Raw genomic sequence first — 24,356 nt, forward strand, 5'->3', positions numbered from 1 at the left:
CAAGTGAAAGTTGCTCCGTGCAATTTCGAGTTTCAGAACTTTTCATGTATTCAAATGTACATGCTTTTTTACAATACTTAAGTAGGCTATTCAAAAGTACAAATTACAAAGTGTTCTTTTTAATATCATTGCAATGACATTACCCCCAAAATTGCATTTTTCCCCCAAAAATAAATAAAGACTTGTCAAAGTAGCACATATTCTATTTTCACTATTTGAAGTGGGGCTTAAGTGGCTAATTCATAATATACTTTCCCCCTTCCTAGATGTGTAGTTTAATAAAACATTAAAAAGAAAGCAGGGGCTCGCAACTCACTTTAAGATGCTCAAACTTTATTTAGCGAGGCAGAAAATACGACCTCACGGTCTTTGTCAAGTATATTATTCTTGACAAAGACCGTGAGGTCGAAACGTCGTATTTTCTGCCTGCCTGTCTCTAAATAAAGTTTGGAGCATCTTAAAGTGAGTTGCGAGCCCCTGCTTTCTTTTTTATTGTTCACCGTTTCTACAGTTTTGGCTCGGCACCAATGGAGGACGTGCGTTACTTGTCTTACCGTGTAATAAAACATTCTCTTTGAAATGTAGTGGAGTGAAAGTCCAAAAAGACCTAATACTCAAGTAAAACTGTTTGTTTCCGAGTATCTCTGTGAGTAGTCTGTGTTTACAATGTTTCACGTCACAGGCCCATTATATTAATGCAGCGTGTCAGATCCTAATGTAAAACACAATGGTCAGCTTTGTAGTGTTGAGCTGTGGTCACGCATTCCACACACTACACATGTTAGTGCACTTTGATTTTTTTTTATGCAAGCACAAACACATGATGATCACATATGGATGCACAGAAAAACACCAAAACTGGTTTGGTTGGTCATGAAGTCATTGCTGCCGGCAAGCTTTTAGTTTACTTTCTTTAGTTGTGAGCTTTTTGTGCTCTAGCACTAACGCTCGTGCGCACACACGCACCCACACACGCACACACGCACGCACGCGTCGCACACACGCACTCAATTAAACAGATAGAATCGAACCAGGAAGAAGAGCTGGCTGAATAGTAGCCTGGCATGACCAGACTACTATCACTAATGTCCCCATGCAGGGATATGTTTTTCACGTGGCAGATTTGTCCTGTTTCCAGGCTACTGTATCGCTGCTAGTGCAGTGGTTCCCAAACCTTTTCATGTCAAGGACCCCCAAATTCACACTATAATTAGACCCCCATTTGAAAAGATCTGCCAAGGACCCCCCATAAGACCCCCAGTTTAATGGCACTTCCATATCTGGGACCCCCAATTTATATTGTAAAATCAATCAATGTTAATGTAACTCTAGGAGTGTACAAATGGAACCAAATGGACCCGTTGGGGTTCATTTTGTTCCATTTGTACACTCTCAGAGTTACAGAGCCATAACGGTCCATTTGGTTCTAAACTATCATTTAGCCGGGGACAATTTACAATTTAGGCATTTAGCAGACACTCTTAATCCAGAGCGATTTACAATAAGCAAAAACAAAAAGCATCACATACATAAAAAGTAGTTATCATGAAACATGCGTAAGCTAAGAGCGTAACAGTGGAATATCTATATAATGAAAGTATACATACTATACTATACATATATACTATAAAGTGTTATGTATGTTATTACATACAATGCGAGTCTGTATAAGTCTGTATAAAATGCTATCTAAGTCTACGGAAGTGCTATCTAAGGGGGTAGGGTAAGTGCTACGGGCCATGATGGAGTCTGAAGAGGTGGGTTTTCAGACTACGGTGGAAGATTGGGAGTGAGGACCCCCTGGAACTCCCTCAAGGACCACTTTGGGAACCACTGCCCTCGTGGTTAAGGCGCATATATACCACATTATAGGCTCTAACGCAGCCTGCCAATGAGTCGCGAGTTCGATTCCCAAACCTGACAAGCCTTTTCTGTGTGTCTCACTCTCCCTCCCTCCCCCTCCAAATCTGGAGGGGTGGGAGGATTATGACAGGTCCCACAGATGCTTAGCATGTCTTTGCTGTGTTGTGAAACTCAAGTGCTGCCATGTATGCACAGCTGAACGGTTTAATTACTACACACATGGCTGGAAATTAAAGCTCATTACACAGAAGACCTACGGTATCATGTAATAATGACCTGTGATCCTCTTGCACATTTCTCCAACTCTCTCTCTCTCTCTCTCTCTCTCTCTCTATCTCTCTTTCTACCAGTGTTGAGTTCGTCAACTAAAACTAAGACGAAAAATGTTCGTTGACTACCTTTTTCCACTGACGAAAACTAAATGAAAACTAAATGAAAACTAAGCTATGATGACTAAAACTAAGACTAAATATATTGACAATTTCGTCAAACAAATAAAAACTAGACTAAAATGTTAGGAAGGGACTAGTGGACAAGAGATCCACTCTAAGTCATTTTACAATTAGTTGCATGCTGCAAAGCGACGCATTGTGAGCTTGTAGATCGGCTATTTTCAGCAAGTGAAAAAAAAACAGTCATTATGAAGGCATCAAGGCCCACGAAAATACATTTTGTTCGACTAAAATGTGACTAAAACTAAATGAAAACTATTCAAGTCTATGACTAAAACTAAAATCTAAATTTGCTGCCAAAAACAACACGGCTTTCTACAGTATCTGTGTCTTGTGGGTGGATGTAACTCTGAGTCTGCATATTATACATTTAGGGCTGTCACAATTATTACATAATCATCTTAATCACAATTATATTGTGCAATATTGTCGTAATTGTTTCCATGTGGAAAATGTTCATGCATTTTGAAACATTTTCAGAATATTTATTTCTGGCCATTTTCACAATTCTTTGACACATTTTTGTAAATATGTCAGTCATTGTTTTGTATTTTTTGAAATCATTTCTCAGATCTGCCCAGTACAATTTTTCATGTATACGTTCCACCGGTTCCATGGTGGCGGAGTTGGTAGCGCGGTCGCCTCACAGCTAGAAGGCCCTGTGTTCGATGATGTGGGCACTGGGGGGCGTGTTCTCTTCTCCGCGTCAACAGTGTCCATACCCTAGGTCGGGTTGGAACAGTGTCCATACCCTACTGTAGGTCGGGTTGGCAAAAGGGCTTTTCTTTTGTGGAGTTTGTACGTTCTCCCCGTGTCCCCGTGCGTCCCCCTGGCCAGCCGGGGCGCCTGATGGAGGGGGGAACTGGTTGGAATAACGTGTTCCTTCCACGCGCTATACATCCAACCAGGGAAACTCCCCCCTGTCAGGTGAAAAGAAGCGGCTGGGACTCCTCATGCATTGTAGGAAGCATGAGGTATGTCCGTTGCTCTCCGCAGGTTGACGGAGGGAGTGTATAGTGCCCAGGAGATTAGACAATTGACACTGGGTTTAACCCATTTTGGGGCGGGAACCCCTTTTGGTGTTAGCATTATGTTATGCTTTAGCTATTGAAAAATAGCAGATCTACAAGCTCATAGCGCGCCACCGAGTGGCGCACTACGAGCTTGTAGCTCTGCTATTTTTTAAGAATCGTGAAAAGTGACATGAAAGGGTTTGAGAACGACGGACATAGAAAATCATAGCTTTTTCAAGAAAACAGTCAGGATTTAGAAGACATTTTGCAGAATCGTTCCCAGGTCAAAATGAGTTAAGAAAAATGGATTACAAAAACGTCAGATAAAAAAAAGGTCATGATCGTGACGGCCATTATGTGCATTCTGCATGGGTTGTACCGTGTATTTGCGTTCCGTGATTGATAACCGTGATTGATAACACCTGTGTGTCTTTGTGTTGCTCTATAGGCTGCCGAGTACAACGTGTTTGAAGGCATGGAGCTCCGCGGTTCCCCTCTGGTGGTGATCTGCCAGGGCAAGATGGTCCTGGAGGACGGCAACATGCACGCCACCTCCGGCGTGGGACGCTTCATTCCCTGCACCCCGTACCCGGACTATGCCTACAAGCGCGTCAAGGCCAGGAAGCAGGTAAATGGTGGCCTGATTGTCAGACTGTAGCTTTCTTTTTTTTTTCACTTAATTTTTATTGAAGGAAGAAAAGACAAGAAAAAAACAACTGACAAGACTATACGGAAAGGAAAAGAAAAGAAAAAGACAAAAAGTAAAAGAAAAAAAGGCTGCATTTTTCATATTACAAAAAACATTCAATGAAATCCTATTGCAATATCGCTAGGCTGAGAGAAGAGATTCCACTTTTCCCACTTTTTATAGAATTTATCCTCTTGAAGTATGAATGTTAGTTTTTCCATAGCATACAGTTCCTCAATAATGTCCATCCATTGATCTTTCGTTGGTGGGTCCTGCTGGCACCAGCGTCGTGTGATTGCTTTTTTACTTGCTGCTAAGATGATCTTGATTAAATATTTATCATGTATTAGAAACTCTTCAGGGATATTTGACTGTAGCTTTCTTGAAGCAAGAGATGCAGTCCACTCAGAGTGGGCGGGGTCTTTGGGCTGGATCCAGGCTAGGTAAATGGTGCATTTATATAAATGGTAAATGGTGCATTTATATATAGCGCCTTTATCCAAGGCGCTTTACATAGATTGTGCATTACATTCACCCATTCACAGCACACACACATTCATACACCGATGGCGGCGGAAACCATGCAAGGCACCAACCAGCACATCAGAAGCAATTAGGTGTTCAGTGTCTTGCTCAAGGACACTTCGACGCTAACTCTGGGGCAGCCCGGGTTCGAACTGGCAACCTTGCGGCTACCGTCCAGCCACTCTACCCCTGAGCCACCGCCGCCGCAGGTGTGTCTTTCTGGTCAGATTTTTTTTTTAACCCATCATGAATTATGATGGACATTTGTTGTTGTGGTCAATCTGAGATCGCGTTCGGTAAAAAAAAAGAAAAGAAAAACAAATTGTTTTTGCCTCTAGGGGCAACCTCCTTTTTTGTGTAGAAAGTAGAAACATGAACTCTGTTTGGCTCCTCCCCTTTCTTAGTCCGCTTCCTCCCAGGTGCTCCTGTGTTTATTCCTACTAGTAACAACACTACATGTTTTAAGGTAGTGGTGCTGACCAGAATCTACTAGTAACAACACTACATGTTTTAAGGTAGTGGTGCTGACCAGAATCTACTAGTAACAACACTACATGTTTTAAGGTAGTGGTGCTGACCAGAATCTACTAGTAACAACACTACATGTTTTAAGGTAGTGGTGCTGACCAGAATCTACTAGTAACAACACTACATGTTTTACGGTAGTGGTGCTGACCAGAATCTACTAGTAACAACACTACATGTTTTAAGGTAGTGGTGCTGACCAGAATCTACTAGTAACAACACTACATGTTTTAAGGTAGTGGTGCTGACCAGAATCTGTCTCCTTTTTAATGCTCGTCGTTGCTTGATGTTCGCTCCGATGATGATCCAAAGGATGGAAACATCTTTTGTGAAAGCACAGTGATCTTTGAATTGCTGAGTGGGAGGCGGTTTTATGCAGTCATTGTTACATGGTGTTTTTTTTTCTCCACTGCACCTGCAAGACTACAGGTCTTACAGGACAACACTCTGTTTACTTGAAGTGCACATGGAGTCTGCCTGGCTACTTGCAAGTCTTGCATGTACAGCATGTTGGACATGTGCATCGATTTAATCCCTGTATAATAAGTAGGATTTTCACAAACGTTATGTCTGCAAATGGTAGAAACAGTTCTGACAGTGTACACTGCATAGGGGAGGTATGCTTTCTCCAGTGTGGATAGCCATTTTATACCAAATTCTTCATTTGGTCTCTTAAAACCCCACTCACTAGGCTTTCCCAGTCGTGGCCTAAAGTAGCAAACATGTCATCTCAAGCAGCATATAGCTGTTTGTTACAGTAAACCTGTTTATTTTGGTTACTGTGGTGTGGACCAAAGAAATGCCTGGCGTTTTTAGTAGGGACAGAAAACTGCTGGCCTGAACAGCAAGCCATACCCAAACAGTTAAACTCAGAACAAAGCTGTCTTTCTAACTATCCGTCTGTTCTTTGACTTTCTGTCCATCCGTCCCACTGTCTCATTCTAGCTCTTGTTTGTCCATCTGCCTTCTTGTTTGTTCACCGCTAAGCGGGGATTAATTGCAGTCCTGTCCACCGAATTATGTGTCAGGGTAAAAATAGCACTGGGAGTGTGTTAAGGCGGATCAGAATAGCCGGAGAATGTGGTAATGGTGCCTTTTATAAGCAGTGTGAGCTCATTTGTCTTGTAGGAGGACAAGGGAGAGAGATTGGTACAAATAGGACAAATAGATGCGGGAGAGGAAACAGGAGATGGGAGGAGGGGGAAAATGGACATCAGATGTTGTTAATAATGCAGAATAATGTTTCTGTTTTCTTCTCTTGTGTTGCCTCTGTGGTGAGATCAGGGTGGTCACGGTGACCTAATTGAATAAAGAACACGTAAAAAAGTAAAAGCTTTACTCATGGGAATTCAGGGGCATTTGTTGGATGGCTATAACTATCTTCAATCGTGGTCCTGCACGTTGCTGTCGGTGAAACTGTGCATCAAATGGCGTATGTATGCCATGCTATGAAATAACAATAGAGAAAGTCCATGATAGCTCTTGTCAAACTTGTGAGTGACAATAAGGTCACATTAGCTTGTTTAAAGACAAAATGCATGGACATTTTAGCTGTGCTCAACGGTAGTGAGAGGGATGGAAGGTGGGAGGGGAGTGAAAAATGAGAAGAAAGAAATTGAAGAAAGAAGGATTGATGAAGCCGAGAGAAGAGAGGGGGACAGGGGTCGATGCGGGGGAGATAAGGTTCATACCAGACTTTAATGGGTCAACCCGAGGATGTGGGCTGTACTTTGTCAAAACGTCCCCTCTACGAGGGTGGTCTGGTGAGCGTAGAAGAGTTGCAACGTGCATAACTTAAAGTGGCTGTCGGTAGGTATATAACTCGAGCATGGCAATTTGACGTGTCCAGACTGTAAAGTACTACGTACAGTCAGACTAACTTTGAACATTTGGGGAGAGGAATGGTACTTAATCAACTCCTTGCAGCTTTTTTTTACTTTGTTTTGTGGATGAAACAAGGTTTTTGATGTGGGTTTTCACTGGTGGAGGTACTGCGGGGCCTTGTTTCAATGAAAACCATTGTTCTAGAACTTGTTCTGCGGTGGAAGCAGGGCCCTAGTGTTTTGCCTGTCGGTGGTTTAGTCGTGGTCCGGATACTTTCCTCTAAAACCTGCCGTTTGCAGGGAAAGTTATTGATGTAAATAGGAGCTATAATACCTCTAGGGATGGGATTGATTATTTGGCTGCTCAACCCGGGACCCCTTTTTTTTTCAGCAGACTCTTTAACATCAACCGTGGGTGTCTCATTTCAGTGAACTCGATGCTGGCACATAGAAAAACCTAAATGAAACACACCCACAGTTAACAGTATTACCTTCAGCTGTGTTTACCTGTCAAAATAGCTGCTGTTGTAGCTACAGGTTCAACAAATGGCCACGCATCATACAGATGTCTTTTCTGGGATTTATTTTCACACAAATTCTCCAAACTCCTCCAAAGAGAACTGCATGACGCCACCAAGACACTGTGTGAACTAAAACGAAATATAATACATTTTGTTTGTCCCAACTTAGTTGGGACAGTTACAAGAATGCATTAGACTTTCTGCAAGTTCCAGTGACTGAGTTACAAGGATCCATTAGACTTTCTGCAAGTTCCAGTGACTGAGTTACAAGGATCCATTAGACTTTCAGCAAGTTCCAGTGACTGAGAAACATTGTCTTTTGTCAGGTCTTTCATAATGGGTGTCATCGGCTAAATAAACAGCTATCACCAGTTAACGATTAGAATTTAAAGTGAATTGACCATAAAATGACTTTGTTCTCTCTCCTTCAATTCCTTAAACTGAATACAGATTCTTTCTAACCCCCGGGCCTGTAAAATCAAACCCGTATGACAATTCCTCCACTCATGCTGTAGCTGTTTGAATGATGAGAAAACGGTGCTGTTTGTCAGCGTCTGCCATGGCAACAGTGATGTGTTTATCCTGGTAGCAGACAGTGCAGCGTTTTCTTCATTAGCAGATGTTCCTTTTCACTTGGAAGTCGGCTTCCAAACCTTTCACTAACTCACCCCACTGACAGGGAAACAGTTTAGGGGTCTGTCCACTGAGAACACCACGTTTGAATGCTCTGTGTGTGCGTCCACTGTATGAGTCTTTGTGATTTTCGTGTGTGTGCGTGCGTGTGCGTGTGCGTGTGCGTGTGTGCGTGTGTAGTGTGTTTGTCTTGTTTAGGGTAACATTGCAGGAAGTTTATTTCTTGTAGAGCCTCTTAACACTGTGGACAGAAATAAAAAATACAATACTATTAGCCATAATACTACTCAAATTAGTCATAACAAAGTAAAAAGGAACAGCAAATATCATCATACTGTAAATATACACAAAATCTCTGCGTGTGTACGTGCATGCGTGTGAGTGTGTCACCACTCACCAGTGTATCTCAAGATGGAGAGTATGTGCGTGTGTGCATGCGCACGTGCACATGCATCTGTACAGCATAAATCTGTTACTGACTCTCCGCAACAGGATGTGAAATATGCATATTTCATTCAGGCACAAACGGTTACACAAACACCCACATGCATGTAATAATAAACAGGTGTGGGCATGGAGACAGCTTGGTTGTATTAAGCACGGCTTATCTGTGGGGACTCTGCACACTATAGAACATGTCGGTTTGACGTCCCGTCAAATCCCTCTTCTCTTTTTATACCAGATGAATATTCCTTGCTTTGTTCTGTTGCATACAGTAGCCCTGCAGTACCTGAGTCAAATGTTATTGATTGATTGAAATATTTATTAACAGTTTGTAGAATTTACAGTACATTTTAAGCACAAACTCAATACAAAGACTGTCAACTGTGAGTGGACGACCCAATTAAGCATTACACTTGTTTACAACAGGGTCCACATTGTTCAATTCATCAAAACATTTAAAGACATACAAACATTTAGAGACATACAAATAGACATTTCTATGTAGCTAAAGTACAGAACAGGAATTCATCATATGAGAAGCAAGAAAGGGAAAAGATACAATATACAGTGAGGGAAAATGGGGGGGTGGGGGGATTCAGATTTTACAGAGGCCAGTTTCGAATTGCAGCCATCCGTAGGTGCCCTTTGAGAGTGGTTTTGAAGGAGTCAAGGGATTCACATGTCTTAATGACTGTTGGTAGGGCGTTCCACATTTTGGTGGCATAGGAGCGAAAATAATTTAGTCCCTTGTTTGTGCCGAATCTGGGTTGTACATGGTTTGTTGCACTCCCTCTGGTGTTGTGGGTGTGGACTTCGTTTACATTAAGGAAGTATTTAGACAGGTACATGGGTATCTTGGTGGTGTATCGAATCTTGTGGACCAGACCCATTGCAAGATGCTGTACTCTGTCGTCGACCCTAAGCCATCCCAGCCTGTCAAAGTGGGCAGGGGTGAGGTGGGTTCGGGGGGTAGGCCAAGTAGGAGCCTGACCAGTTTGTTTTGGGAGGTCTGGAGCCTTGTTTTAAGGGCCTTTGAGGTGCTGTGGTACCAAGAGGTGGATGCATAGTCAAAGAAACCTTGTACGAGGGCTCCTGTTAAGGTCTTCAAGGTGTTTTTGCTGACCAGTGAGGAGATCCTGTAAAGGAATCTTGTTCTTTGATTGACTTTTTTGATTACGTTGGTGGCCATTTTATCACCGGAAAGATTGGCCTCCAGGATGCAACCTAGGTAGGTAATTTGATCTTTTCGTGTGATAATATTGTCACCCACTCTAACCAAGAAGCCATCTGCCTTGCTGAGATTACTATTTGTTATTCAACTGCAAGTTAAAGTTGCCCAGTCAAACCAGTACACATTGTAAAGCACTTACAAAAACAAGAAGCTATAAACTCATGCATCTCAGCATGCATCTCAGGATGTTTTCACTATTTCTGAAATAGGGCTTAAGAGGAGTTCATATATTCTTCCTGGTGTATTTTTTGTAAGTTTGGACCCTGCATGGGTGCCTTTTTCTCTCTCTTGTAAAACAATCAACCAAGTTGAATTAATCAATTCCTCTATTGATCAATTAATCAATTCCTCTGTCTCTGTCTCTGTCTCTGTCTCTGTCTCTGTCTCTGTCTCTGTCTCTGTCTCTGTCTCTGTCTCTGTCTCTCTCTCTGTCTCTGTCTCTGTCTCTGTCTCTGTCTCTCTCTCTCTCTCTCTCTCTCTCTCTCTCTGTCTCTGTCTCTGTCTCTCTCTCTCTCTCTCTCTCTCTGTCTCTCTCTTCCTTGCGTAGCTGGCGGTGCTGAGGGCAGTGCCCAGGGGCATGTACGACGGGCCCGTGTCTGAGTTCTCCATGTCGCGCGGCGGCACCCCGATAGCCTCGGCCCGCACCTCCCCCACCAAGCAGCCCGTCAGGAACCTGCACCACCAGACTGGATTTAGCCTAGCAAGTAAGCATGCACCATACGATGAGACCATGCACTCCTAATCATCACTCCATATCCGCCTGTCCATAAGCATACACGGATATGGATGTTGAAATAGATATGTACAGTGACCCATACAGAGCCATACTTAAAGCTTCACTTTTAGTGAATGTAAGGTTATTTTGGAGTGTAGACCACTTAATTTTGATCTAGTTTTATAGTCATAGTAATTTTAATAAAATTCTATTTTAGTTTCAGTCATATTTTAGTCATCTGAAATGTTTTAGTTTTAGTCTAGTTTTAGTTGACTAAATCCTAATTTATTTTGGCAGGCTTCGATGGCGTCCCTTATTTGTAGCCCGGCTATACAAAAAATAGCCGATCTACAAGCTCACAACGTGTCGTCTTAGTTCTACTGGATCTCTTCTCCACTAGTTCCAATTAGTCTAGTTTATATTTGTTTGTTTAAATTGTCAATATATTTAGTTTTTGTCATCATAGCTTATTTTTGTTTAGTTTTCAACAGTGAAAAAAGGTAGTCATCATAGTTTTAGTGTAGACAAAATGAACACTGTGGTAGACGTATGTTAATACAATATAAGTAGCGCAACTGCGTTGGTTGTGTTTGGTTTCCCCTGCTCGTCTATTGAGAACTGTAGATACTGTGGTCTGGTGCCTTATATTATATTAGGAACACTACTGGTTGACAAGTGATTTCGCCTGGAGATCAAAAGTCAATTTCTCCCCTGACTGTGCTCTTATTAGCTCAGCGGTTAAAAATGTCAGCCCTTGCACAGGGGACAAGACGTGCAAGTTACACAGTGCAACTTTGAGTGATTACAGGCCCACATTCTGACTCATCGTCTTCTGTTGGAAGTCTCATAGACTGTAGATGAGTCAGCGCCTCAACAAATCGCCATAACGGGTCAGGTCACTAGCATGTGTGCACGTTTGACCTTGTTCTGGAGTTATATAAGCTCCCTGTATGAGGGTTTTGATCTTTACATTCATACTAAAGATGAAACCCTCTGTAAAACTATGAAATATAGAGCTTTCAAATGCAGATTACTAAACGCTCTCTGATTTCCAAGAACCAGTAGGAACTTATAAAAAAGTCTTCACAGACTAAGATATCAGACATCTGTGTAGTTCAGTCATGGTTTATTTAACAAAAGCCTGCCTAATGAGGTTGATCATAACAGTGCGTATCAGACACAAGACATCTGTTCATTATATAATACACTGATTGACGGTCTGATTGCGGCCATATGTAAACCTAACGTTAGATTACATCAGATTACAGTAAAAATGTGGTTTTCCCCCAGTTACTTGACAGCAGGAGTAATGCAGAATGTGCAGCAGATACAGACTTAGTTATTTTCTCACATTGGTCACGGTCAGAGCCATCTAATAGAAGAGTTACGATATTGAGGGGGCAGAAACCGAGCGCTCAAGCGCTGTTCATGCAGCCTGGAGAGGGACAAGCTGGAGTTTGAAATGCATTGTTTTCAACGAGGGCGACGCGAATAAGAGCATTGAAGTCTCTGCAATGTTTATGTTGTACGATTACTACAAAACAATCTAAAATAATGGGATTTAAGATCATTAAAGATGGGCTGTTGCCTGGGTCCAATGCATTTCTGCCTACTTCCGGTCCAGGACTTGTCCTAGAAGTCTATGTAGGAGAGACACCACTGGACTGGCCCCCTGAAGTGAACAGAGTTGCGTAACTCTGTCTTACTCTATGGCTCTGCTTCACAGGAGCTAAACAACCCTTGACCTCTATATACACCATTGTCCATAGTCTCCCTAACCAATCTACAAGCTCACAACGTCACATGTTGTGAGCTTGTAGATTGGCTTGTAATTTGGGTTCGACTCCCGATCCCGACAGCCTTTACTGCATGTCACTCCCCCATCTCTCTCCCGCATTTCCTGTCAGCCTCTGTCCCTCTATAAAAAATATAAAATAAAGGCGAAAGCTGCAAAAAAACCAAAAACAAAACACACACAATTTTTCACAATTGCAGATCTACAAGCTCACGATGTGACATGTGGGCTTGCAAATAATCTAATCATATAGCTAGTCAAAGTATAAAATATGGCTTAGACACTTGAGGCCTAACATAGGCCTACCTAATATTCTGGGGGAAACATTTGTTGCGATGTGGTTTCCATCGACACCAAACATTGATTTGGTGTCGATGGAAAAAAGAGCAGACCAACACGGAGTCAGAGGCAACTCATGTCCAGTTTACTAAAGTCTAGTGGTTAAGTGGTTGACCAAGAACAACGTTTGTGACCAGTGCAGCCTCTGCCTGCCAGGCTGACTCTGGGCACACTACAGAGGTAGTGGAAATCTATTTGAACACGTCAGCCTTTTGGTTGGTTGCCTGGCACACAGACACCCACACTCACAGTTTAGAATAACAAACGCATGCGTAAACTGACAATCAAGGCATACATAAAAAAAGCTGTTTGTTTACTGATTTTCAGAAAAAGACAAATATGGTAAAGTATACAAAAACAGTACTAGTAAAGTATACAAAAACAAATGTGGTTATACTCTCATGCCATCATTCACAGATTGATCAATCTGTGATTTTTTTTGTCACTGTATTGAGGCAGAAACCTCAATATTTCATCTTAATGTTTATACATTGCGATAAAACGCGTTTAACACTCACATCTAGAGTTCGGGCTGCTGTCACAGAACACTCTCACACCTACATTGCTCCGCAGATCCCTGATGACATCAGTATATGCCCATATATGGGCTTCGCGCCAGCTCAGTCTCTATCCTTTTAATACTCGATATGATTGAGATCCCTGACGTTATCAGTATGCCCATATATGGGTCTGAGTCATAGTCATAGACCCCCCCCCCCCCAGAACCGAGGGTAAATGAAGCTCGGCTCTCCTGGTGGCCTCTGGACTCTGGGAAGTGCAGGTTAACACAGGGCCAGAAACATGAAAGAGTGAAACGGTGTGGATGGGCTCAACCCACAAGCTTGTGCACGGACGGAGGTGACACTACTGTACATACTGTACGAGACGATGCAAAACGATGAAGCCCCTCGATGTCACCTTCAAACGTGGAAGAAGGGGGTGGGGGGAAGGGAACAATACAAAGGCTGAGCAAGTCCATAAAAGTGAATGGGTGGGGATTTCCTTTATACAGTAACTCTATGCGCCGACCCCATTATAGCCAATTTTAATATAGGATAATGATTTTTTTAGTATTAACAGGAGCTTGTGACTACATTAAATCCATTAGAACTTTTTTACATTTCTTGAAAAGTAGCAGTTTTGGACATACTGTAAAATGTTTTTACCTGGACATACAGTAGACTGTACTGTATGCAGTTTGTCCTGGTTTATTTTGAAGAACTGTCCTCTGGTTGCAGGCATCATGGTTCATGTGTTCTTCACCTTGATTGACGGAATACTTTATTAACAGTTTGCAAAGGTTCAGGTTTATTTGTCATAATAGTATAGATACAAAGTATAAATACAATGAAAATTATTTTGCTCAGAGCACTGAGCAAAGACGAGTACAGTTAAATACACGGTCTGTGAAGAGGATTTAGGGCCCAAGAAAGCGCTATGGCTTGTTTCCATTGGGGTCCTCCAAAACAGGCATCATGGTTGATGAGTGAATATACTGTACATCAGTGATGATGAACGGCTGACCTCCAGTGGAAGGAATTTCACCACTACAGAGGTCTAGACTAGCGTGTGGTTGCGTGTGACATGTACTGTAGGTCCTCTGCCTTTGTGAAGATTAAATATAATTTATCGTTTGTGTGTGTGTGTGTGTGTGTGTGTGTGTGTGTGTGTGTGTGTGTGTGTGTGTGTGTGTGTCTGTGTGTGTGTGTGTGTGTGCACACATGCGTGTTTGTTTGTGCGCGAGTGTGACGAGTCTATCATCTACCCCAGGGGTTCTCAAGGTTTTTGGGGGGACCCCCGGAGATGCTTTGGCAATGTCTGGGGACCCCCGCCCCGCCCCCCCTACCGACCCCCAATATAAATTGACTGCTGCAATAACCTTAATAATAGAGACGATACAAAATAAATAAATATAATAAAAAATATATATATAATCAGGGAATTAGGGAAGGTGTATGCATGAACTATGTGTACTATCTAAACTCTTCATTTCCATTTTCCAGCAATTCAGTCGCAAAAAAAAGAAAGAAAGTAGTTTTATTTATTTATTTATTTGGGGACCCCCCAAATAATTTGGCGACCCCCCGAGGGGTCGCGACCCACGGGTTGAGAACCCCTGATCTACCCAACAGCACCCCTTCCCCCCCACCCCAGACATCACCTGCAGAGATGATTTACTGTACTCGTCTGGAGTGGACTGGACGCTGATGTGAAATAGCATTGTCTTAGATGTGGCGTACAGTCAGTACGACGCCAGACGTACATCATTATGATGATGCGACACCAGGGATCAATCCCACAGTATGCTGTGATGACACATACAGATTCCTATATCTATGGCTACTCATTGTCATCGTGCAGCAGCATGCTTGGCTCATCCTCTGGAAAGACTGCATCCTATATGTATCCATCTACCAATAGCTCCTTTTGTTGGATAGATGTGAACAATATTTCAGCAGCTTTCAAACGGCTCACTCTCATCTTACCGAATATAGTATAGTATATAGTCACAGGAACACAAGCCCCCAGGGCTTTTTGTGTTCTTGTGTCCTTTACTTTGTAAACTATACCTGATCTGTACAATCTGCAAACTGTTAATAGTAATCAATCAATAAATCAATCAATCTATTGCATTTATAGGAGACATTACATTATTGGTCTGTATACACACTTTAATACCAATTGAAATTGAAACTGTAATAAATCAGTACATGTACATTTGTTATAGTGTTTTAGAGAGACCGAAGAGATTGCTAAACAATATCCGTACGAGTCTTCCTAATCGAAAGGTTCAGAGGAGAAGAGAAGAGGATCTATTGAATGTCTGTTTAATCCTGCATGTGATCCTGCTGTGGTCTCCTATACCTAATAGGAGCCATAGTTCATATCAAGTCACGTGGGGGCACGTTCTAATTGGCCTTCTGTCGTTTAGGGGAGGTTTAAAAATAGTGACCTATAATCTTGTTTATGTCTTTGCAGATACTTTTTTTTACTAGACTGTAGACATATAAGACTATGTTGTATTGCGGTGGTAGCGTTCTGTTTGATTGCTAGGATTCAAATTATGATTCGGATAGGGTAACGGAAAGAGACAGGAACATAAGTGCAGGGAGAGATGAAAGGACATGAACAGGCAGCTGGAAGCAAACCGGGAACATTTGCAATTATACGAGTGATGTTCTGGTCAGCTACTGCTGTGCCCTTGTTATTCAGATGTGATTCAGCCCACGTAAAATGTATTGTTTTGTAATCCTAGGTGTGACACACACACACACACACACACACACACACACGGTAATCTCACAAATCATAGTTGTTTTTTCTTGGCAGCTAAATCTGGAATTGAAAGAGCTTGCTTTTACTGAAGAAGAGTGCGGTTCTGACGAAGTATATACACTCAAAGGGCAACTTCATTGATATGTACTGGGAATCCATATAGTTCTATTGTGAGGAAATGCCATCAAGTCGCTTCTGGCCTACATAAAACGATGCGTTTAGCCGAGTTTTATGTTGACAGCTGGCTATTTTCCAGCTAGGGGTTTAACAAAATGATCAGGCGTGCTGCATTTCAAAGGCGTGCGAGGGCTGCCCCTGTGCAATATTCACTGTTATAAATAACGCCAGAAAACATCTGCCGAGTCTTTCTTCGTCCAGGTCAACGCAGAACAGAACAGTATGAATGTGATTCATGATTGTAAAAAGTCTCTCTTTCTCCCTTCTCTCCTCTCCTCTCCTACTCTCTCTTTTCTGATCTCTCTCTCTCAATCTCTCCCTCCACTCAGCTCCCACCCCAGATGACATGCCCATCAGGCCTGCTGGAAGGCGTATCGTAGTGCCCCCTGGTGGACGTTCCAACATCACATCCCTCAGCTAAATGGGGAATGGGGGGAATGGCAACCACACCAGCCAGCCAGGTGTGAGGGAGGGAGGGAGGGAGGGAGGGAAAATTTATGGATGGAGAAAGGGAGGGGAGGGGGTGGGGGTGTGGGGGGTGAAGATGATGAAGGAGAACATTAGTTTAAAAGTTAAAAGAACAAAACACTGAATCCTCATGCCTTATCTGTCACAATGCTACCTTTGCTCGGTTGAAAACAGTATTCCTTTTCCTGGGTGAGTGTTCGGGGGGAGCAGGGGGGGTTATGCCACAAAGCACCAAATATCGGCACCCGTTTTAATCACATCACACATCACATTTAATAAGGTACATTTTGCACTGAAATACACATGTTCGTCACAGACAGCCAAACTGTAAGAACACAGCGAAAACATCTCAAATGTTATCAGCCACATCTAACCTGTAACGCTATATGCTTTGGTGTTAGGAAGTTGAAAGTCATTTTTTAAATGTCTCTCACCTCACATTCATCCAAGAATGACGCCACTTGTATTCATTTAAAAGGGAAAATGAATACTGCTTTTTCTCAGAACAATGCTACGGTTCCATCCCGTTCGGCTTGTAACGTCACACCTTTTGGTTGAGTAGCCTACAGTATCCTCTGTGGTCAAGAAAACAATAAAAAAAGAATGTCTAGTTCCCTCTTTTAGCGATGTAATATCATGCAGTATCTTTCATTAGCTCTAGATGGCATTGTGTGTACAGTAGATGTAACGTAGCTTTGTGAATGATGTTTTTCACACCTGGTTGGACCACGGTCAAGGATGAGGTATTTTTTCAAATCTCAGAGCTGGAGCGCTGCTCCACAAAGGGACAGAGCCAATGTGACCCATGATGGAAATCCCAAAGTCCTGCACTGTTAAACATTGTAATTTAATAAAAAAAGCTTCGTTTTCTATCTGTCAACTCAAAACACATCCATCCAGGACTTTATACAATATTCTAAAATATATATTCTTTGGAAAAATCACAGAAGATTGATAATGTAGGATTAACAGTGCCAGAGAAATAGCGTTTTGCGGTGACATTCCGGAGTACCTCAGGGCTTTTGTCTTTTCTAGACAGTGGCACTCTTGCTCTGACAAAATTGAGTAATTACCATGTACTGTATGTAATAAACTGAAACATTGATGAACAGACTTTGTCAACCCGAAAGTGCATGATGGTTGTGGTATTCATGTGTTTTCCCAAAATGTAATTCTGCCCTCCGCGCTTTCTCATGGCTGTAAAAAAAAAACAAGAAAGAAAGAAAAAAATGAAACAAGAAAACAAAAAAACCCAACAACATTGAGAATCCATTCTTTGCATTTGCTTCCTGCGCTTTACCCGTTAATGTCAAACTTTTAGCAAAACAATCTCCAGAGGGAAAAAGGGGGTAGGGGGTAAACTCTCTAATAAGTAACACCCAGCTCAGCTGTGTTTTAGAACTTGTAATGATGAGCTTTGTAAGCAAAGGACAATGACAAAAAAAGCTAAAGCGAATAAACCATAAAGGAACTGAAAACCTGCTTTGATATAACAGTAATGCACATCTGGCTTTTGTTTGTCCTTTTTTAGTTCCTGCAACAATGGGCTTCTGTTTGAGGACAGAGACAGTGAAAGACTATTCCATTCCTTTCACAATCATGAAACATACAGGTACCGTAATGATGCTTTCTAAACCATTAGCCCTCGATAGCAGCAATATAGTGTGAAGCTATATCCCCGTATTCCCCTGGATTGACCACTATGATGCTGTTATGGCGATGGATGGGATATGGGATGTGTGTGTTGTTTTCTATGTGTCTGGTCTGTATGCTGTTCTCAAACAAGGCAGAGGATCATGGTGCATTTTAGACTGAGCAAGGACAGGGACCTTTTGTTTTGCAGGGAGGGAGGAGTTGAGTAAAGAGGATGTTTCTGGTTAGCGGTGCACGGTGAGGTGGAATTCCGAGGCAGTCTGGTGGTTTGTTCTATATTTATGTTCATTTGACTATCTTTGTTAATGTTTTTATGTTGTTTTTGTTTTTTACTGTTGTATCAAGAACCCAGAGATGGCAGGTCAAAAAAATGTGGTGTGTCGTGGAGGTATGATTTGTTTCCTGAATAAACATGAGTTACAACAGAGTGGCTGCGGTACATTTTTTATTAAATTAATGTGCTAGTGCAGTGGTTACCAAAGTGGAGTCCGGGGACCCCCAGGGGTCCTTGAGGGAGTTTCAGGGGGTCCCCCAGCTAAATTATAGTTTGGAACCAAATGGACCCTTATCCATTCCGGAACCAAATGGACCCATTAACATTGATTTTACAATATAAATTGGGGGTCCCAGAGATATGAATGCCATTAAATGGGGGTCTGTAGACTAATGCATGTCAAACTTGGGGTCCTTGAAATTAAACGGGTTGATAATCTGCATGTGCAAGAGCCGTCAAAACCTTCTCTTATGGGGGTCCCTGGCATATCTTTTCAAATGGGTGTCCACGAGATCTTTGGGGGTCAATTTGGGGGTCCTTGACATGAAAAAGTTTGGGAACCACTGTGCTAGTATACAGTAAGTGGTGCAAAGTAATATATACTCAAGTATGGTACGTATAAGTAAAAGTTTCAGGTACTTCTGAATTTCTATACTTTTACTTCTACTCCACTACATCTCAACTAGGCTATTATTTCAAAACTTGAGTTACTTTGTAGAATTTGATTATTATTATTACGAAACATACATTAACCACTTCAACCCTGCTATAGGCTATTTGGCCATTTGAAAATAGCCGATCTACAAGCTCACAATGCATCGTGTGAGCCTGCAGATCTGCTGTTTTCAAAGGATCTGTATACAATTTAAACATTTGAAAACTTGTGAAATGGGAAAATCTGCATAATGAGTAGGCTACTTTCTAATTTTGGTACTTAAAAGTACATTTTTATACTAGTAAATGTTGTATTCCAGACTTGTACTACTACTAGTACTAGTAGTAGTAGTAGTGTATTTCTGCATTGCAGTATTGGCTACTTTCACTTAAGTGGAAAATGTGACTAATTTTCCCACCACTGTGTGTAGTGTGTGATTTTAACAGTGGTGGAAAGTAACATTTACTGTACTTAACAATGTTGAGGTATTTATATCTATATTTCTATATCTCCAATTTCCAATACTGTTTTACTTCTACTTAAATAAAGTCACCATACCTCCATTCGGGAACCCCTTTTGGTGTTTTAAGCTTTATGTTATACTTTAGCTATAGAAAAAAAGAAGAAAAGAAAGAATAATCGTGAAAATGTGGTGCAAATCTTTGAATATATGATATTCTTTCACAGCGAATGTTTTTACTCATATCTTTGCTTCTGGGGGGTCACTGGAACTATACATATTTTCAGATGAGGGTCCCGCGGCCACAGATAATTCTGGGGGTCCTTGATGTGAACAAGGTTGAGCACCACTGTCATAGAAACATATATGTTTTTGAGAAAACTTTTAGGATTTAGAAGATTATTTTCTTTTAGAATCGGCCTCGGGTCTAAAATGGAAAAACATGGAGTGCTTTTTCCACCACTGGGTTCTGAAGAGCGAGGGAGGTGCCAAAGGCGTTTCAACCAATGTGGAGGAGCTCCGGGAGAGGAGCCTGACGTTGAGCCAGACTTTGACAACATTCTTTAGAGAGGAGGGGAAAGCAACGAGGACAGCCAGGACTAGCATTCTGTCTCAATGAAACTTCCAGGCCTTGTGATCATAAATATTGTACAAAGGCAGGTACAAATGCATAATTTTTTTGATGGTGCTACAAATAAATTATCAGTGGTAGAAAGTAACTACATTCCAATACATTTACTGTATACTTACTGTAAGTAGAATTTTGAGGTATTTTTCCTTTACTTGCTGTGTTTCCAGTTTTCAATACTTTATACCAGAGGTTCCCATAGTGGGGTCTGGGGACCCCCAGGGGTCCTGGAGGCAGTTCCAGGGGGTCCCCAACTAAATGATAATTAGGACCCAAATGGACCCTTATGGGTTAAATTAACATTTACTTTACAATATAAATTGGGGTCTCAGAGATAGAAATGCCATTAAATAGCCTAACTAAGATTAAACCGGGGGCCCTTGAAATGAAAATGGTTGAGAATCACTGCTTGAGCCGTAAAGATCTTCTCTTATGGGGGTCTCTGGCATATCTTTTCAAATGGGGGTCCGCGGGCTAATGAGTATCATTTTGGGGGTCCTTGACATGAAAAAGTTTGGGAACCACTTCTACTCTACTACATCTCAGAGGCCGATATTGTAATTTTTTGTCCACGACACTTATTTGAAATATACTTTGAAGATTTACATTATCATTATAAAACACACAGCTCACAAGCCGTCACTACAATGTGGTATTGCTACTTTTACTACTTTAAGTAAAAATAAATCGGAGTATGTATCATTTTTATATAATAAATCGTTTATATTGCTATTATTATATATATTGCCATAACACACAAACGCCTTTAATTCTCTCACATAATGAGGTGTGTAGTCGCCTAATCCAGTGGTTCTCAAAATATAGGGCTATGCCATGAGAGAAGATTTTTACGGTTGAATCTAGCAGTGATTTTCAACCATTTTCATTTCAAGGGCATTTGGTTCCATTTGTACCTGGCCTGGACCCCACTTTGGGAACCACTGGCCTAATCAATTAAATGTGTCTAATACCTTGTGCAAACACTAGAGGGCAGCATCTCATTGTGGCAGGCAGCAAGGTGGGCAGCGACAGTTGTACACACAGATCCATCTCATCAAAGTTTCTATCCAGGACTTTTGTATACGTGATTTTGGTTTGTCCAGTTGGTTAGTGTTGTGGCATTAAATGTCTGATATCAGCAGTGGTGGGAAAAGTATTCCATTTTCATTTTGTTTTGTAAAAGTATCAAATAGGCTATACTGCAATGTAGAAAGTCTGTCATTCAATGATGGAACCAGAAAATGGCCCCCACTGCTATGCCCTATGACGTCACCCAGGTCCAGACCTCAGTAATGATTTCATATAATGAATCAACTTTTCTTTCATTTCGTATTTCAAATAAAAACTCTCAGCTATATAATTGTATACATAATTAGGGGGGTTGAAAATGTCTGCCTGTGGTGTGTGTGGTGAGTGGTTGTGGCCCAAAACTATTAAAAATGTTGGTGCGATGCTGACCATCATTTCAAAGTAAATCCAATAAATGAGAAAGAATCTACACAGAAATCCCCAATTAAGGCACTTTGAAGTAACTATAGTTGTTTCCGATAACGTAATTCTGTTTAAATGTTAGACTGGGTTTGGAAGCTGATGCTGGAAGTGACACACACACACACACACACACACACACACACACACACACACACACACACACACACACACACACACACACACACACACACACACACACACACACACACACACACACACACACACACACACACACACACACTACACACTTTATTTTATTGCCATTCTGACCCCAATCAACTGGTTATGTCCCCAAGAGCCAGGAACCATGGCCCTCAGAAATCTTATTCGGTCCTACTGTGAAAAACTGCATGTTCCCGTGTGTTTTGACTGCTGTATTAACAAAACTATAACATCAATGATACAAAAGTAGCATACTAAATAAAGAAGAATTAAGACATGACAGTGAGGTTGGATCAAAACAAGAAAATCATTATTTAAGGCACCCCTTTATATCTGCTGCTCCGTCACATCTGAATAGAAGAAACACTCTATCTTCCCTTAATTCCCTCCCTTCTTCCCTCACCTTCTAAGTGTGTGTGTGCGTGCGTGTGTGCGTACTTTAGTACTAAGCCTACTGCATACTTGTGAGAGCCAAATGCCCCCACAAGTATATTAGAATTTGAGAAATAGACATGGTGAGTACCGCGCAAGAGTTAGAATTAGAAAAACATTCAACTTGGGGTTAGAATTAGGCATTTAGGTTTGGTGGTTGGGGTTAAGAGTTAATTGCGAACGCAGTGAGCCACTTACTATGACAGCAGGGGCTGAGTGTCTGTGTGTGTGTGTGTGTCACGCTGTGTGGTGTCACGCTGTTACACCACCGGCCCGCCACCAGAGGGCGCAGCTGTGGCACGCACGCACGCACGCACACACACACACACACACACACAGGGCGCAGCTGTAGCACACACACACACAACCACACACACACGAGCTGCGTTCGCTTCACGCGTTTGCGCGTCTTACTTGTTTAGTATAGTTGCGAACGCAGTGAGCCACTTACTATGACAGCAAGGGCTAAATGTCTGTGTGTGTGTGTGTCACGCTGTTACACCACCCGCCCGCCACCAGAGGGCGCAGCTGTAGCACACACACACACACACACACACACACACACACACACACACACAGGGCGCAGCTGTAACACACACACACACACACACACACACACACACACACACACACACACACACACACAACCACACACACACGAGCTGCGTTCGCTTCACGCGTTTGCGCGTCTTACTTGTAATATTGTGTGTGTGTGTGTGTGTGTGTGTGTGTGTGTGTGTGTGTGTGTGTGTGTGTGTGTGTGTGTGTGTCACTGTCCTGCCACTCACTCACCTGGATCATGCACACCTGCCTGCAATGAGGAACTCACCTCCCTCGGCCAACGCACCTGCCATCCATCAGCTCCTCACCTCTACTGTATAAAGTCTTTATTTTTGTCTTACTCCTCATCAGATCCTTGTTTCAGCTCCAATGATAGCGACAGGCTTCCACGGTACGCTGAATAGTTACTTGTGTCTTTGATTCTAGGCTTTTATAGCATCATTCCTCACTTGCCTGCTAACATCTTGCCTGTTCACCAGCTTGCCTGTCAATCTGCCTGTCATTCTAGCCTGCCCACACCATTCATCACTATATTCAACTCCCGACCATAAATCTTCTTAAACCTCACCTTGTCTGGCTACGCGACACTAACCTCACCTTTATCTCTCTGCGTTGGGGTTCACTCTGAACTTCTTAACAGAAACACAAAGTGACAAAAGGATGATGACACAACCTTATAGGGAAGGTGGAAGGGTTCGCACATCTGCTATGGATTAAATCTAACCCTGGGCATAATTCAATGTTTAAATGGTAACCTCTGTTGAAAAATGAAATTACCTTCAGGTGTTTGTCAAACAGTATTTGCAAATAACTTTTTTAACCTGCATGGAGTAGTACTGTATAGGTTTATCCCAAAAGGACATACTTTTGGATCCACATTCTTTTCTTTGAAAGTCAATTTGATGTCCTTTTCTGTGAAGGACAATTTCACTGACAACCTGAATTCAGTAGACTCCACTTCTGTGGCAATGTTTACACAAAGAATTGTAATTATTCAGTAGACTCCACTTCTGTGGCAATGTTTACACAAAGAATTGTAATTATTCAGTAGACTCCACTTCTGTGGCAATGTTTACACAAAGAATTGTAATTATTTGCAAATATTGTTTCACATAAATAAATCTTATACAGCCAGGATTAGTCCATCTGTTAAACAACTCTATGATACAGAACAATACATTTTGTACAAGAAACACAAATCACTTTTGGGTCTGAAATTACACCAATGACAACACAAAGGCAAGTTGAAACATTTGTACCAAGTACTGATAGAAAAGTGCCAACAGCAATTCATTTTGATAGTAGTGAACAAAGTTTTAAATATAAGTATTACAGACTGGATAGGATAGTCATATTGCCAATACAGTAAGGTCAATAGAATTAATACGCATTAGTAAAAATCACATCATCACCTACTTAAAAGAGTGGAAAACGATCTGGGTTTTTCATCAAAGTATCTACAGTACATACTTGAGTTTAAGGGGAACTGAGTATGTACCGTTATTCAAAGTAGGCACCCCTACATTGGAAAAAAGGCACCCCTCTATAAACA

General features: G+C 41.8%; 1 protein-coding gene across 1 annotated transcript in view; it reads left to right on the plus strand.

Annotated features, from left to right (window-relative positions):
• The window catches only part of dpysl3 (dihydropyrimidinase like 3), a 73,583-nt gene extending 55,017 nt beyond the window's left edge, over nucleotides 1-18,566 (plus strand). Inside the window, exons 12-14 of the mRNA XM_083776991.1 lie at nucleotides 3,777-3,956; nucleotides 10,266-10,422; nucleotides 16,350-18,566. Coding sequence (XP_083633117.1) covers nucleotides 3,777-3,956; nucleotides 10,266-10,422; nucleotides 16,350-16,441 — 429 coding nt within the window. The 3' untranslated portion in view covers nucleotides 16,442-18,566. The remainder of the gene's footprint in view (nucleotides 1-3,776; nucleotides 3,957-10,265; nucleotides 10,423-16,349) is intronic.
• Nucleotides 18,567-24,356: the final 5,790 nt, after the last annotated feature.

This window comes from Protomyctophum parallelum (assembly GCF_964188405.1).
Source record: "Protomyctophum parallelum genome assembly, chromosome: 1".
Lineage (NCBI taxonomy): Eukaryota > Metazoa > Chordata > Actinopteri > Myctophiformes > Myctophidae > Protomyctophum > Protomyctophum parallelum.